The sequence below is a fragment of the Peromyscus californicus genome, unplaced genomic scaffold, assembly GCF_007827085.1.
Source record: "Peromyscus californicus insignis strain IS unplaced genomic scaffold, ASM782708v3 Scaffold_8__1_contigs__length_139910024, whole genome shotgun sequence".
Classification (NCBI taxonomy): Eukaryota; Metazoa; Chordata; class Mammalia; order Rodentia; family Cricetidae; genus Peromyscus; species Peromyscus californicus.
Window position 1 is genome coordinate 96,461,475 of NW_026294606.1, and position 16,467 is coordinate 96,477,941.

The window sequence follows — 16,467 nt, forward strand, 5'->3', positions numbered from 1 at the left end:
AAGGACCTCGCCAACATAGAGCTATGCCTACCCAGGGCCAGCCTCTTTGTAGCCTTGAGTTTTAGTGCTATGGTACTCCTCCCTCATTGCTAACTCTAAGTAATAAAACCGGCTTATATTTCATTTAAAATAACTTTTAAGAAAAGAAAGATAAATTGGGCTGGGGAGATATTTCAACTTGTAAAGTGCTTGCTTCATGTTTTTTGATCTCAGGAACCCATTTTAAAAAAAGAAATAAACTGGGTGGTGGCGGCGCACACCTGTAATCCCAGCACTCGGGAGGCAGAGGCAGGTGGATCTCTGTGAGTTTGAGGTCAGACTGGTCTACAAAGTGAGTTCCAGGACAGGCTCCAAAACTACACAGAAAACCCTGTCTCGAAACAAACAAACAAACAAATGAAAAAAAAAAAAATCAGAGCAAAAACCAACACAGTTTGTTATCCCAGCAGAGGCAGAGACAGGCAGATGTCCGAGGCTTGCTAGTCACTCAGCCTGCTCTAGCAAGTCGGGCACTTTATTTTAAGGGGAAAAATTAAAAACCAGTAGACATTGGAATAGTACCCGAGGAAGGGCACCTGACATACTCTGACCTCCACAGTCATATACATGCTTAGGCACACATTCACACACACACACACACACACACACACACACACACACACACACACACACACACACACAGAGACAGACAGACAGACAGACAGAGAGACAGAGAGACACAGAGAGAGAGAAATCAGCTCATACATGTTTATTTAACTTTCAAACTTTATTTAAATTTTATGTTTTCCTTAATCTTTAAGCTTATTATAAATTACATCATTTGAGGAACCTAACTTAGAAAGTTGCAGGTTCATATACACAGGCACTGTAAAGATAGGAAATGTGACTTTCTCTCGAGACGCCTACACCCTTGTCTTAGGATGTGTACCTTCCTTTACCTCTATGACTCTGTCTAAACACTTAATAGTCACTAACTCTGCTCCATTCTGATTCATCATGACATTCTTTCCACAGCACAGTAACCAAAGATCTCACTTTAAGTGAATGGAGTTCTGAAGGGGGAGGGGAATTCCTCCAGCTGCCGGTGGTGGCGCTGCTGGGTTGTGTTTTCTAGATGCTGCTGCTGCTGCTGCTGCTGCTGCTGCTGCTGCTGCTGCTGCTAATTTGAGTTCCTTGGAAAGCCTTTTATGTGTCTCCTTGGAAAGGATGATCCTATCTGACACAATCTCTGGGGATCCAAACTCTGCCATCTACATGTGGTCTTTGGCTCCTTAACCCTGTCCTTGCAAAGGGGTCAAGGACAGCAGCTTCAGAGTCAATGTCTTCTCAAGGTCACCTGTTTGCCCAAATTATGATCCTAAGTGAGGAATCTGAGCCATGAATTGGGATCTGTCCCATCATCTGTTGGGACAGATTTCACTAAGTCAGAGCCTCCATGGTTGCTGAGGGTGTGGTGAGTTGACCACTACTTCTGGGAGTGTGCTTTGGGACCATTGTCACCTCTCTCATTGTGTTTTTCTTCCATATAAGAAAATAACTCTGGAGCCTACTTCCCAGTATATATAATGGCAATTGGGTATGTTTAAAGTCTCCCCATCTCAAGACTGTGCCTCTTCAAGGCCAGTTGAAATTGTTCTCCAAATACACCAGTGTTACCAGTTTGATCAAATACAGGCATTTTCCCTCTTAAATTCTGCCCAGTTTAATATAAATATCATAATCTGAATAAATGTAATCAATATCTAAACACATCCACACTGATCAGATTTGGGGCTTTATTGAGCAATGAAAAAGCCAACCTAAAATTTAATTCTAAGCATATGCAGTTCAGCTCTTGGGAGCAAAACATTATTCACAAAAGAGAAAAGATATTTATTTGAAGGATAGAATATATTCTGAATTGTTTATTTCTCCAAAACCCATTTCCCCTAAGCCTTAAATTTATGCTGCTGTTTTTAAGCAATGAAGTTATTTTTATAAAATCTAGTTAAGCAATTTAATGGAAATAGCATTGTTTGAATAAAAAATTGCACACATGTGTAACTCTGAAATAGTATTATTTAAGGCAAATTTTTAGCTTCTAATGACAAACTGCCCCTCATAAAGTGAAATACATAATGATAATTGAAGAAATATATATGTAAAGAAAGTAAAAAAATATTGTTATCACATAGAAAGGGAGACTGTAAGGACACATAAGTGAAGGGAAAGAGGCACTTTTCTTTTGTTGTCTAAACAGGACCTGGTGCAACAGCGTAGGCTGCCTTTAAACTTGCAGTCCAATTGATAGAGCATGACCTTGGACTCCTAATCCTTTTCCTCCACTTCCCCAGTGCTGGGATTATAGGCTTAAGAGTCCTGTTCATGTGAAACCACATCTTCCTGCCTGCTAGACAAGCACTTTACCTACGGAACTGCACCCCAGCCTTGCCTTATTTTTCTCTGGTCTATTCTTTGTCCTCACCACCTGCTGCCCTTCTCCTGCCTTAGTGCTGTATATTGGCTAGAAGCTGTTATAGAATGCTGAGAGCAGAAATTGATCAAATAGGTTGACTCACTTTGGGGAGGTGGTCTTGACTGAGACCCTCCAAGAAAGCTGGAGTGGGAAAATTTGAAGAGTTAGATGAGAACCTCTTTAGACATTCCTGCTCTGATGTCATAGACAGGATCCACGTCCCACCAGGGGATGTGACATCTGAAAGCAAGGACCATAGGCTAACAGGGTGGATGAAATTAAACATTGTGCTAGAAAGGTTATGGATTATATAGCACCTAGAACCTCCAACTTGGGACAGTCTTATCAACCAACTATATCCACGCACTGCACAACATTTTGACCACTAATAGACTGTATATTTGACGGTAGTCCCAAGGACTGTGATGTAGCTGAAAAATTCCTGTTGCCTAGAGACATTTTGGTGTCCTCATGTAGCAAATTATATGTAGCACTCTGTGTGTTCTTGGTGACAGTGCTAAAAACAAATCTAGCACACCACTAGTCATAAAGTTTAACACAATGATTAAGCACAGCATGTAATACTTGGTAACAATAATAAATGACAGTGTATTGGTTTATGTGTTTATCATACACTATAGCTGAAGATCATTTGATTGCTTCTGTCCCCTCAAGGACCCTGATGTGACAATTTTGAAAGGTATTGTGTACCTTAAGGAGGTGGATCCGTCTAGGGCGTCCTTGGATGATTGGGGACACTCCTTGGAAAGGAGACCCTGCTTGCCATCTATCTTTATTTCTGCTCTGGTTTGAGATGCTACCACTAGTTCCTGCTAATGATTGGCCAACCTCACCATTGGCCGAGTCACAGGGATTGCTTAATCTTTGGCTTTGAGCCACTAGAACTACAAACTAAATATATGTCACATTGCTTCATATATGTCTGTGTCAGATATCTCATTATAGTGATGGAAAGATAGTATACTTCACTGTGTTTTCAACTGTTTTTGATTATGTGTTTGCACTTAGAAAGAGAACTATATTGTGAAAGCCTGTCATGTTAGACCAGCAGAATCCTCACATTGCTTGTGTCTACTACTTGTCTTAGGGTCATTTAGAGGCCACCTGAAGTTTTGCCCTACAACATAAGAGTTCATGTAGTGCATACTACAATATTCACACAACTAAAAAATAACCAATGACAAATTTCTCAAAATGTATTTCCATCATGACTAAATTTTAAGGAGAAATCTTCCAGGCAGCCCAGTCTTGCTTTCCTGTCTTGAAGAAACACATGGCTAATATATTTCTCAAATACGCCAGGCCTATCCACCTGAGATGGATGAGGAGAGTGGGAAAGGGATTTGACAGCCCATTTTCAGAAGTCTCTTTCTTACCATGGATCATTCTTTTCTGATCCCCTTTGCTACATGATGGGTAACATCACAATGAGCTATAGTAGAAACATGGTCTGACTCTATATACCTATGGATATCAATACTGGCATTACAATCTTGGAATTAATAAATGTAATTTTGGCTTAATTAGGGTGACTACCAGCTTATTTATCATGACCAGTCTTACTTGGAAGGGATATTTGGGAGGGGCTTGCTAAGGGATGATAAACTCACATATGTACCTCTTGCTACTTCGACAGGCCTCATCACTCCATTTTCCCTGAGCTGACTGGGAGAACAGAACACAGTTCTCCCGTTTGCCACCACTGGGCTGGGCACGGTCCCAGTTGAGAAAGGAGACGGCGAATCCATGGACATCGAGGAACTTGCCTTCTGTGACCATGTCATTTATGCCCAGCCAAAAGTCATTGACACCTGGAAGACTCTTCTTACTATAGTCTCGGAGAGCGTTGATTTCGTCGGAATTCCTGGGGACAACTAGGGTTCCTCCCTTGGAAATGCAGTCTTCATTGGCTTCATGGTAGTGCTTCAGGCCTTCTGAAGCAAGGTAGCATTTCTTATGGACTTTGGTGCCTCGAAGACAAACTGTGAAGATGGGAAATTTGGTGATGTAATAGGATGCCTTTTGTGTGTGACACTCCTAATACTGGACCTAGAAAGCATTGATAGATGTTTGTGTAATGATTGATGTGTTGACCGTGATGAGTTACCATCGACGGTTTTTATCATGCCAGCCACAATAATAAGCACTTGCAATTTCAACAACCCCACAAAATTGTTACAACTTAACATGCCCCAAAAGAGTTTAGAGAACATATAATGAATTCATACCTACAAAAGACTCAAAACATAACCTTAGCCTAGGTTGCTTTGATATAATTTGTATCCTAGTTTATGTAAGGAACTATGTGGTGGGTTTCCTTGGGACTTTTAGAACAGAATGGAATTTCATAATAGTTTAAAAAGCAACCACAAACCACTTGTTATGGCACATGCCTATAATTGTAGCATTTGAAAGGTTGAGACAGAATGCTTGCTATGAATTTGAGGTCAGCTTGATCTACAGTTCCAGGCCAGACAGCCCCACATAGACAGATCTTATCACAAAAATAATAACCAAAAAAGAAAAAGAAAGAAAGATGAAAGGAAAGAAGGAAAAAAGGAAGGGAGAAGATAGGAAGTAAAGAAGGAAGGAAGAAAGGGAAGGAGGGAGGGAATGAGGGAGGGGGGAGGGAAGGAGGGAGGGAGAAAGGAAGGAAGGAAGGAAGGAAAAAGCAAACAAAAAGTCATTGAGAATAGTGGGTTTCTCCCTACTTTGATTTGTTTGCTTGCTTTTTGACACAGGATCTCTCCCTCTCCACCCCCACCGTGTGTGTGTGTGTGTGTGTGTGTGTGTGTGTATGTGTGTGTGTGTGTGTGTGTGTATCCACCTGCCACAGTGCGTCTGGCAGAGGACAGCATGTGGGAGTCTGTTGTCTCCTTTCATTAAGCGGAGTTCAGGAATCAAACTCAGATTGTCAGGCTTGGTGGCAGGCACCTTTGCCTGCTGAGCCGTCTTGCCCGTCCTCACTGTGGTTTTTGTAGACATGGTCTCATGTAGTGCAGGATGGCCCCCAGATTGACTATGTAGCTTGGGATGACCTTCAGCTCTAATTCTCCTGCCTCTACCTCCTGATTCTGTGGCATTAGCAGGCATGTGCCACCACACCCTGGTTTTTTATGCAGTGCTGGAATGGGATCCAGGGCTTTGTGCTTGTGAGGCAAGCGTTCTATCAACTCAGCTACAGCCATGCCCTAAAAGACAAGACACAGATCCCAGGCTGGCACAGAATTCTCTTTATAGCCTAGTCTGGCCTTGAATGAACCTGTAACTTCTGAGTGCTGGGATTACAAGGCATGCACCACCATGCCTAGCTGGAACTGTGGTTTTCTTATGAAGAGAACTGGAGGCTGGGGGCTAGTAATATTGCTTAGGTTATCCAGGGTAAAATAAACCCACAGGGAGTTTAAGGGTTTAGACTGTTAAGTCAAGCTCCAAAGCCATAGTGCATGATTCAAGTCTCCCTCCCTCACATTTTAGTATGAATTATTGGAAAGTCAGTGTAAAGTGACTATTCAGCATATATGTTGGAAAAATTAATTTTTAGGTAGTAGCCTGGTATAGTGGTGCATGGCTAAAACCCTAGCATTTGGGAGGTGGAGGCAGAGTGAATGGGAGTTTAAAGTCAGTCTCAGCTGTGTAGTGAGTTTGAGCCCATACTGCTCAACATGAGATCCTGTCTCAGAACAAAGTATTAATGGTGTCAGAACACACAGAAAAAGTAACATTTTTTTTTCTCATTATACAGAATCATTTGCCCTTACTTTAACTTTCCAATTATGCATCCCTGGAAAGCTGGTAAAAGGAGTGTTATCACCCTTGTTCCAAGGCACCATTGTGTATGGTGAAGGTGACCCTGGTTTGGTAACTAGCTTGGGAGTAATGAATACTTGATGAGAGGCTGTGATTTCATTTGCCTGAAGGTGCTAACTTTAATAAGTAGGCTTCCTGCAGGGACCCTCAAAACTCAATTCTCGAAGTTGGTATGAGAGACATTGATTCCTGGTACCCTTATAAGGCAGGACTGCTCTGGACCTATGCATTCTGCTATCACTCATTCATCTTTTTAGAGCACAGCTCCTGGCCAGAAGTGTGTGCAGCTAATAGGCTGTGGAGGAGTGCTTCTTTCCAGACAAAGTCTGCTAGGAAGCTGTGGCCCTAGTCAATGTCCTTCCATGTGCATCCATGTTGAGTGTAGCCTTGGAGAGCCTTGTGGACCTGTTTGGTCAACTCTCAGTGGTTCCCTGACAGCACTCAGTGAACATCCAGTAATGCTTCATTTTGGATATTGAATACTCCTCATTATGTTTCTCCACCTATAGGGAAGGTAGTTAGGGCTGGGCATAGTGATGCATGCCTTTAGTCCCAGCCAGCACTCTTTGTTAGGTTGAGGCCAACCTGGTCTATATGGTTAGTTTCAGGACAGCCAGAGCTACATAGTAAGACCCTGTCTCAAACAAACAAACAAACAAACAAACAAACAAAGTATTTAAGACCTGACCTTTAAAGTATCTTCTTGTGTGTGTGTGTTTCTCTGTGTTTCTGTCTGTGTGTGTGTGTTTCTGTGTGCGTGTGTTTCTATGTGTGTGTTCTGTGTGTGCATTTCTATGGGTGTATTTCTCTGTGTGTGTTTCTGCATGGAAGCCAGAGGCTGAAGTCATGTGTCTTCCTCACTTCTCTCCACCTTGTTTTTCTAGTAGGTATTTCACTGTACCTAGAGCTCTGTGATTCAGCTAGACTGGCTGGCCAATGAGCCCCAGGGATCCTCCTGTGTTCTCACCCCCAGCTTTAGACCTGGCTGTCCTGGAACTCAGAGATCTGCCTGTCTCTGCTGGGATTAAAGGCGTGTGCTAGCATGTTTGGCTGTCAATGTTTTGTTGTTGTTTCGATTTGGTTTTTCATCTTGTTTTGTTTTTTAATGAACAGACAAACCCCGGAACTCAACATGTGATCTGGATGAGTTCAATCCTGGGCCATGCTGATTCTTGCCTGCTCCCCTTCCAGACTAGACTCAGGTGAATAGCCATCTCACCTGTCTGCAGAGCTTGCATTTCCTTCAGGGCGTTCACTTCTCGCCACAGCTTTTCAACTTGAGACTTCAGGTCACCATCCTTTTCTGGGAGGCGTTGTTGAGTGGGGTAGGGGGCAGGATGGAAAATATTCAATTAGATATAATGGAAATGTAAAAAAAAAAAAAAAAAACCCCAAAAAATTGGAATCTATGGGGGATCCAGAGGAACCAGCCATCTCCTGTAACCAGGCAAGACTTCCAGTGGAGGGATTGGGACACCAACCCACCCACATAACCTTCAACATACAATTTGTCCTGCCTACAAGATGTGCTGGGGTAAAGGTGGTGCAGAAATTGTGGGAGTGGCCAACCAATGACTGGCCCAGCTTGAGACTCATGCTGTGAGAGGAAGCCCATCCCTGACACTGCCTGGAGGTCCAGGACCCAGAGGCTAGACAGACAAGAGACCAAGGATAGAACCAAATAGGACTGGGGAAAAAAAGTCAATGAAGCCGGGCGGTGGTGGCGCACGCCTTTAATCCCAGCACTCGGGAGGCAGAGCCAGGTGGATCTCTGTGAGTTCGAGGCCAGCCTGGACTACCAAGTGAGTTCCAGGAAAGGCGCAAAGCTACACAGAGAAACCCTGTCTCAAAAAACCAAAAAAAAAAAAAAAAAAAAAAAAAAAAAAAAAAAAGTCAATGAAATGATTCCTAATGATATTCTGATGTACTCAGAGATAGGTGCCTAGCCCAGTTGTCATCAGAGAGGCTTCACCTAGCAACTGATGGAAACAGGTGCAGACACCCACAGCGAAACATTAGGCAGAGTTCCAGGAATCCTGTGGAAGAGGGGAAGAAAGGACTGGAGGAGGCACAGGGGTCAGGGATACCATAAGAAAACCCACAGAACCAACTAACCTGGGCTCATAAGGGCTCGCAGAGACTGAATCAACAACCAGGGAGCCTGCATGGAACTGACCTAGGCACTCAGAACATATGTGACAGTTGTGTAGCTTGGTCTTCTTGTGGGACTCCTAACTGGGAGCAGGGGCTGTCTCCGACTCTGTTACCTGCTTTTGGGGCTATTTCTTCCTACTGGGTTGCCTCTTCAGCCTTAATAGGAGAGGAGATTCCTAGTCTCACTGCAACTTGATATACCATGGCTGGCTGATATCCATGGGAGGACTGCCCTTTTCTGAAGAGAAATGGAGGAGGAGTGGATAGGGTGTGGAAGGAGGGACTGGAGGGAGGGGGGAAACCACAGTTGGGATGTAAAAAACAAACAAACAAAATGACAGCGTTGGAATGCAGAATCCCAGGCAGTGGTGGTTCTGATGAAGCCAAGCCAAATGTTTACTGAAAACAATACACGAAGAGAACCTGGCTGAGAAGGTTCATGGACTTTGCAGATGGTGTCTGCTCTCACCTCTCCTTACCAAGCTTAACTGTGTATTCTGAGCAGACTTTTCTGATAACCCTGGAAATTAGCGTCCCCGCTGCTAATCTTTCCCAAACTTTGTTTATTTTCCTTCAGAGCACCATCTGTATTTTACTTACTTCATTTCCTTGGTTTTATTATCCATGATTCTCCCTATGCTTGGCACAATACTGCACATGAATCGTGCTTGCATTGGGGGCATACACTTGGGATATAAAAAGGTTTATGTTATTTGAATGTTTTTGGAAGATGAGTGCAGTGAGCTAAGGGCCATGGGGGATACGGCCAGGACTCAGATTTACTGGGACTCTCCTCCCTGACCCTGAGATCTTTACATGAATGATGAGGTATGATGGAGGTGCAGTGGCTCCTGGTGGCATTGGGTGATAAAGGACCGTTGAAAACTTTTGTACGGGAACATCACCACCTACTACTTCTCCTTATTCCTTGTTCTCTATCCACCTCATTCCCTTCTTCTCCCTTCTCTTTATCCTCCCCCCCCCCCCCACCCCTTTGGTGGTATTAGAGATTAAACCCAGGGTCATATATCTGATGCATTCTAGGCAAGGGCTCTACTGATAACTATATCCCTAGCCTCAGTTATTTATTCTTAAATGTTCTTAGATGGGGCCAAAAAATCTTCACGATTGTCTTTGCTTAACCTCAGTTGTGTGTAAGTGAGTAGCTGTGGCTGAATCTAAATTCCAAAAGAATGGGGACTGTCTTAGTGATCGCTAGGAACTGTGACAAGCCGTACCAAATACTAAACATGTATATATATAAAAAGATATCTTATGCACTAGTCTGTGAGATCAGTTCTTCTGGTATCTCTGAGATATACACTCTGGTCTAGAAGCTTACAGAAGAGGGTGCAGAGAAACAGAAAGCTGAATCCACCCGCTGAATGTCTCCCAGTCGGTAAGACACAGAGCTCAAATGTGGGTGTCTCTGGCTTCCAGCCTGTTCTCTCCCATTCCTCTGACCCACTTCTGCAAAGCAGCTGTCTCCACCTCCTTGGTCCCCAGCACATGGGTTTAGACAGAGATGACACGTAAAGGTGATTATGAACCATCTCCTGCTGTCTTTGCGTGGGCCTGCCATACAGAGACTCTGTTTTGTGGTCTGGGAAAGTGGCTCAGCCAGGAAAGTGCTTGCCAAGTTTGAACTTTCCAAAATCCAAGTTTGACCAATGAAGCCAGGCATGGTGGCGTGCTAATAATCTCAGCCTGAGAGGCAGATACAGGCAGATGCCTGGGGCTCCCTGGTCAGTCAGTCTAGCTTACTTAGAACTACAGGTCAAGAAAAGACACTTCTTTAAAAAAAAAATCAAAAAACAAAACAGCAACAAAAACAAGGTGGATGACACCTAGGAAATACTAGAGGTTGTCCCTCTGGCCCCTACATGTGTGTGCACACTTGTGAAGACACACTGACACATATATGTACAGGCACACACACAAAAGAAAATCAGTTTTGTGTCCCTGTGAATTCTCAGGAGAGTGTAAAATCCAGTGGTTTGTTTCCACATTTGGGCTAGGAAATTGCATTCTGGGGTATTCAGCACCCCTCCCCCTCCCTCTGTTTCACTTGACATTGTACATCAGTTCTTAAGCATCCGACAGCTCAGCTCAGGAATACAATTACCCAAAGATTTTTTTTTCCTGTGAGACCACTCAAAGTGGAATAAATAAAAGGGGCATTTAGATGCAAACCCACCAGCTACTGGGGCCAGGTTTTCAAAGGCCCGCTGAGGTCTGGCTCCTAACGCAGAAGCTGTCAGCCAGACACGTTTCATCCCCCTTCCTTCCTGCTCAGCTTCCAGCTTCTTCCTATTTAAATAAGTAGCTGTAAACACTATCATTACCACAAAGACACATGTGTTCCCATTAGGCTCCTGGGAGATCATTATGGCAGCCATCATCTGGGGGTCTTGGTGGCTTCCGTTCTCTGTTGCTCAGGTGGATGGATGAACAGAAGGAATGCCCTGAGGAGCTAGCTTGCTCTAAAAGGTATATTTTATTCATTAGTATAACACGTAATTTGTAGAGACCTATGAAGTAAGTACTCAGGGAACACTTTGGTGATTAACTGCTGCTGCCACTTCGAGTGTCTTAAAAGGTCTCCTATTCTTTTGTGATCATGACTGTGTGGCATCAGATCCAGGACAGAAAAACACAAAAAACATTTCCAGTGGAACCACGGTAAGGTGTTAGGTTGTCCAGTTGAGTGAGAATGGCATAGGCTGGTGCTGTCATTTGAAGAGACAATTACAGGGTCAGGTTACCAGAGAATGTCGCATCTAGAAGGTATACCGCAGCCTTTTAGCACAAGAATGGACATACGTGCACAAGGGTCTCCTGTGGAACATTGTGTCAAAGAGAGACATACCAGAAACCACATAAACATTGCCAAGAAAGAACCAGTTAAGTCAAAGCCTCCCCTAACAATAAAGTAACATATGCAACTGTTAAAATGAATGAAAAATGCCTCCATTTATAGCTATCCAAGACTGAACACATAAAGTAAATTTATTTACCTGCCAAATATTTGCAATGCCAATCTGGGTGATATTTATCTACTGTTACTAGCTGGTAGATAATTCTGGGTAAGGACTGGAGGGGAAAAGGTGGATTTTACTTTTTTGCTGTTGTTGCTTTTGCGGGTTTGAGACAAGGTCTTAATGAAGCCCAGGCTGCCCTTAAATCTGCTATACAGTTGAGGCTAGTCTTGAACTCACGGTCTTCTGCTTCCACCTCCCAAGCACTGGGATTACAAATATCTGTCACCATTCCTGCCTTGGCTTTCACATTTGGTTCGATAAACTTTGGTATTATTTCAAAGTACTCAAAATGTTTAAAAAAAATATGAGTGAATAGGTAGGAAAAGAAGCAACCAGCAAATCTAGGCTGATTGCTTTACCTCTTGTAGACGTGACTTTCATTAGACTCGAAGGCAAAGATTATTCCTTTGGGTCAGGGGGATGGTTAAGACGTGTTTGCAACAATAAAATAACATACCTGCTGGAGGTGATCTTAGGATAGGAGAGAGAGAGAGCAACAAGGAGCTAGAAAGAACAAGAAACTCACGTCTATACATTTTTTTTACCCTCTCCCCACAGTTCCTACTTCAGTAAAGGAGAAGCACAAAAGTATGTCACTCCACTTAGTGTCTTCTCTCTCTTCTGTCCTCACCTGCCGTGATGCACTTCACCTCCTTGTGAGAAGTATCTGAAACTTTCATTTAAAGAGCTTGCACGGAGAGGCAATACTTTATAAGGAAAAGTATCTCTGCTTAAGAAACCTTCCCTCAGACCAGGCTTTCATAAACACCCCTAGGAATGACCTTTGAGGATAAGAAAAAACAAAACAGAAAACCCACAAACAACAACAAAAACCCACAGGGGGATCCATCATCCACTTGTGACAGGTAGAATCTAAGTTTTAGTGGAGGTTTTTTGCTTGTTTGTTTTGTTTTGTTTCTTTGAGCTAGGGATTCAAGAAGCCCAGCCTCAAACTCCCAACTAGCCAAAGGTGACTTTGAAGTCCTGATCCTCCTGCCTCCACTTCCCAAGTGAGCCAGCCACCCATGACAGCTTAGCTTTGCATTTAACAAACTAAAAGTGGTGAGGAAAGAGTGCCATGATATTTGAAACGCCCTGTTAGGAAAATGGCTCAGAGTCTGAGGTAGCATGTCACTGGACCTGCTGCCTTTCTCTTCTGCTTTGGTTCCCACCTCAGGCATACGCAGTCGCATCATCTAGGTTCTTGCAGCTGTGAAGTTTTTGTCTCTTAACCTGGTATAAACCCACTTCAAATCTAGCTACTCTTGACGAGTGAATTCCGTGTCAAAATATCTTTAAATTCTGTCTGATTTTGTGTTGACAGGTTCTTAAATTAAAGAGACATCCAGTGCTCTGTGATATGAAAAGTTAGATACATGGTTTCAATAGCTGTCCCGAGGCTAGTAGAGATGGCAAAATAAACCAACAGGATAGCCAGTGACAAAAAGGAAGCCACAGTTGCCCTAGTCATCTGACTTAATGAGATTGCAGTGAGCTTACAAATATATTTGAATTTATTTATACCCAGGAGATCACAGGGCACTGCTAATCAGTGTCTCGCTTTCCCATCATCCATTAAGCCCTATGTCCACAGGTCCATGAGAGCTCTAGCTCAGAAATGTTCCACATTATTGAAACTCATTGGACAAGAGACACACAATAGGGACTGTTTTCATTATGAGAAATTTTTTCAATAGTAATAACAATAATAATAGTAATAACTTAGTCATGTTTTCTTTAAATAGCAAACTCCCCAGAGACTCCAAAAGTCACCGGATCCCCTGCAAAGCCACACACCCACGATGTAATGATGGTCTCCTGGTGCATTTTGAGTATGAATCTTATCCTGCTCTTTCCCTGCCTGAATAAGCCTAGGGTTTTTGTTGGGCAGCAAAGTCCCATTACCTTTCACACGGCGTTTGCTATGTTTCCTGGCTTTCACTCTGGATGGGTAGCTATTGGTCTGGTCCAGGAGTAAGCTGGCCACCAGGATACAAATGACAAGTCCATTCTTTGCCATGGCTCTGGGACAGGCCAGTCTGGCCACTTGGTCAGCAGCACTGGAGCAACTAGCGAGCAGGGAGGCTGTGAGGCCACATCTTGCTCTGGGCTGCCTGGGGCTGACTTTATATAAGGGAGCTCCAAGGTTGGCTAGAAGCCTGCTGACGGAAGGCTGGAATGTTCCTCGGGCCATGGCATAAGGAGGCTCCCTGTTCTTACACCTCATGCTGGGCTCCTGATTCGTTTATTTTTATTCTGTTTGCGTTTTCCCATCGATTTGCCTTTTCCGAGTGTATTTGAGTAAAAGAAAGATTTGCCTTTTAAAAAAACTTTGATATGTATCTAATATATGTTTTAGAGCTCTCAAGTATATCAAACGTCTGGAAAATGGATCCAATTCCGTTTTCAGAGTTAAAATTTTTTTTTGTCCGAATTGCCTGAGGATGTGGCTCAGTGGCACAGTGTTTGCTTGGCAGATGTGAAACCCTGGGATCAACTCTCCCCAACAGAAAATAAAGTGATACTGTGACCCCTCCTCCCATCAGGGAAGTTCCTGCAATATACACTGTGTGTGCATCTGCATGTGTTTGTGTCTGTGTGTATATGGGAGTCTGTGTGTGTATGGGAATGCATGTCACAAACATGTGAAAATCAGAGGGCAACCTACACTAGTCAGTTCTTTCCTTTCACCTAGTAGGTCCCAGAGATCAGACTCAGCTCTCCAGTCTTGGTGACAAGCACTTTCGCCCCCTGAGCCATTTTGCTGGCCCATTTATTTTTATTTAAAAAAAAAAAAAACAAAAAACAGGCACTAGTGGCATACACCTTTCTTTAATCCCAGCACTCAGGAGGCAGAGGCAGGATGATTTCTGTGAGTTTGAGACCAGCCTGGTCTATAGAGTGAGTCCCAGGTCAGCAAAAGCTACAGAAAGAGAAACCTTGTAAAAAAACCAAACAAAACAAAACAAAAAACAACAACAACAAAAAAAAAACAATTAAATTTTTAGTTTAATTTAGTTTTGAGGCAGTCTCATGCAGTCCAGATTGGTCTCAAACTTGCTATATAGCTAAAAATGACCTTGATATTCTGATCCTCCTGGCTCTCCTTTCAAAGTGCTGGATTATAGATATTTGCTACCATTGCCAGTACCACTCTGCATTTGAATGGGTACGTCTGCACGCTCACATGTCTACACACTCCTGTGTCTGCACTGTTCTGCTGGAGCTCAGAGATCAGACTTCCAGCAATGATAGAAGTAGATAACTCATTATAAAACAGAAAGTTGCCTTCTATTAAGGTTTTGCCAGTGTATCAAGAATTGTGTTCCTAAACTCTACCTGGTGGTTCAGGCCTACAATCCCAGCTGTCTGGGAGGCTGATTCAGGAGGATCACAAGTTTCAGGCTTGGCTTGGGCTACAGAGTGAATTCAAAGCCGGTCAGTCTGGATCATTTAGTGAGACCCTGTCCCCAAATAAAAAGTAAATATAAGGACTGAGGGCTGGGGAGGTAGTTTAGTGGGTGAAGTGTTTGCTACTCAAATGTGGGGGCCTGAGTTCAGGTGTGCAGAATCCTTGTAAACACAGACTGGGTATCATGCGTCTGTAACCCCAATGCTCCCATGGTGAGATGGGAGGTGCAGACAGGAGAATCCCTGGAAGGGAGAGGGCCAGCTAGCCTGGAGTACACAGCAATGAAGAACAAGAGATACTGTTTCAAATAAGTTAGAAGATAAGAACAGATGCCAAAAGTTGTCCTTTTAACAACCCCCTGCCACACGCCCACATTTACACACACACACACACACACACACACACACACACACACACACACACAAGATTTAAAACAAAGCAAATACTGGGGTGTAGCTCAGTGGTAAAGCACTTGCTTAACACATGCAAGGTGGTAGGCTCAATCCCCAGTGTCACACATACGCACAAAACTGTATTCCTAGAAGCATCTTAGACTAAAAAGAAAATAGTGATTGCATCCATAAGAATTAATATAAAGTATTAAAAATAGTTATTTCTCGCTGGTCGGTGGTGGCGCATGCCTTTAATCCCAGCACTCGGGAGGCAGAGGCAGGCGGATCTCTGTGAGTTCGAGGTCAGCCTGGTCTACAGAGTGAGTTCCAGGACAGGCACCAAAACTACACAGAGAAACCCTGTCTCAAAAAAAAAACAAAAAAAAAACAAAAATAGTTATTTCTCAAATCCCCAACACCAAACACTTTTTCCTGAGGCTTCTCCAAGCGCATGAGAGCACACTGTCAAGTGAAGTACATAAGAAATAGAGGAATGTGATGAGGGGCTGCAGAGACAGCTCAGCAGTTAAGAGAGCTCACTGCTCTTGCCGAGGACCCGAGTGTGGCTATGAGCACACACATCTGGTGGCTCACAACCGCCTGTAATTCCGGCTCCAGGGGGCTCCCACATCACCACAGGTACCTGTACTCATGCGCACAAACCCTAGCATATGCAAAAATACCAAAAATAAAATATTTTAGAAGTAAATGGAGAGAGATAATGGAAAACTATAACTGTTCTTAGCCGGTTATCAGTTTTAAGACTAACTATGTGTGTAGGGGTAAGGTGGGATGGAGTGTGGGTATTGTGCTTACTGTACAAGCACTAAGACGAGAGTTTAGATACCCAGGACCCAGGTAAAAGCAAGTAAGTTTGATAGCCTACCTGTAACCCAACAGAGGAGAGGCAGCGACAAACAATCCTTAGAATAAGGCTTTTGTATGGCTGGACTAGCTAGAATGTAAGATTCTGGTTCAGCCAGAGACCCGCCTCCATGTAGATTGCAGAGGGTGATTAGAGAAGACAGCCAATATCAATCTCAGTCTTTCACACGTGTGTGCCGCCCCCAGACATGTGTGTGTACTCACACATATATACACTGCATACACACACACACACACACACACACACACACACACACACACACACACACACGCAAAAAAAATGAGTACTGAGACTAG

General features: G+C 43.5%; 1 protein-coding gene across 1 annotated transcript; it reads right to left on the bottom strand.

The window, feature by feature from the left end:
- Positions 1–829: 829 nt before the first annotated feature.
- Positions 830–14,201, bottom strand: Clec3a (C-type lectin domain family 3 member A). The gene is made up of 3 exons (XM_052729268.1): positions 13,387–14,201; positions 7,506–7,589; positions 830–4,458 (listed from the first exon to the last, which is right to left on the bottom strand). Exons 1-3 carry the CDS (start codon positions 13,706–13,708, stop codon positions 4,067–4,069), a joined length of 798 nt encoding a protein of 265 aa, XP_052585228.1. The 5' UTR covers positions 13,709–14,201; the 3' UTR covers positions 830–4,066.
- Between the last annotated feature and the right edge of the window lie 2,266 nt (positions 14,202–16,467).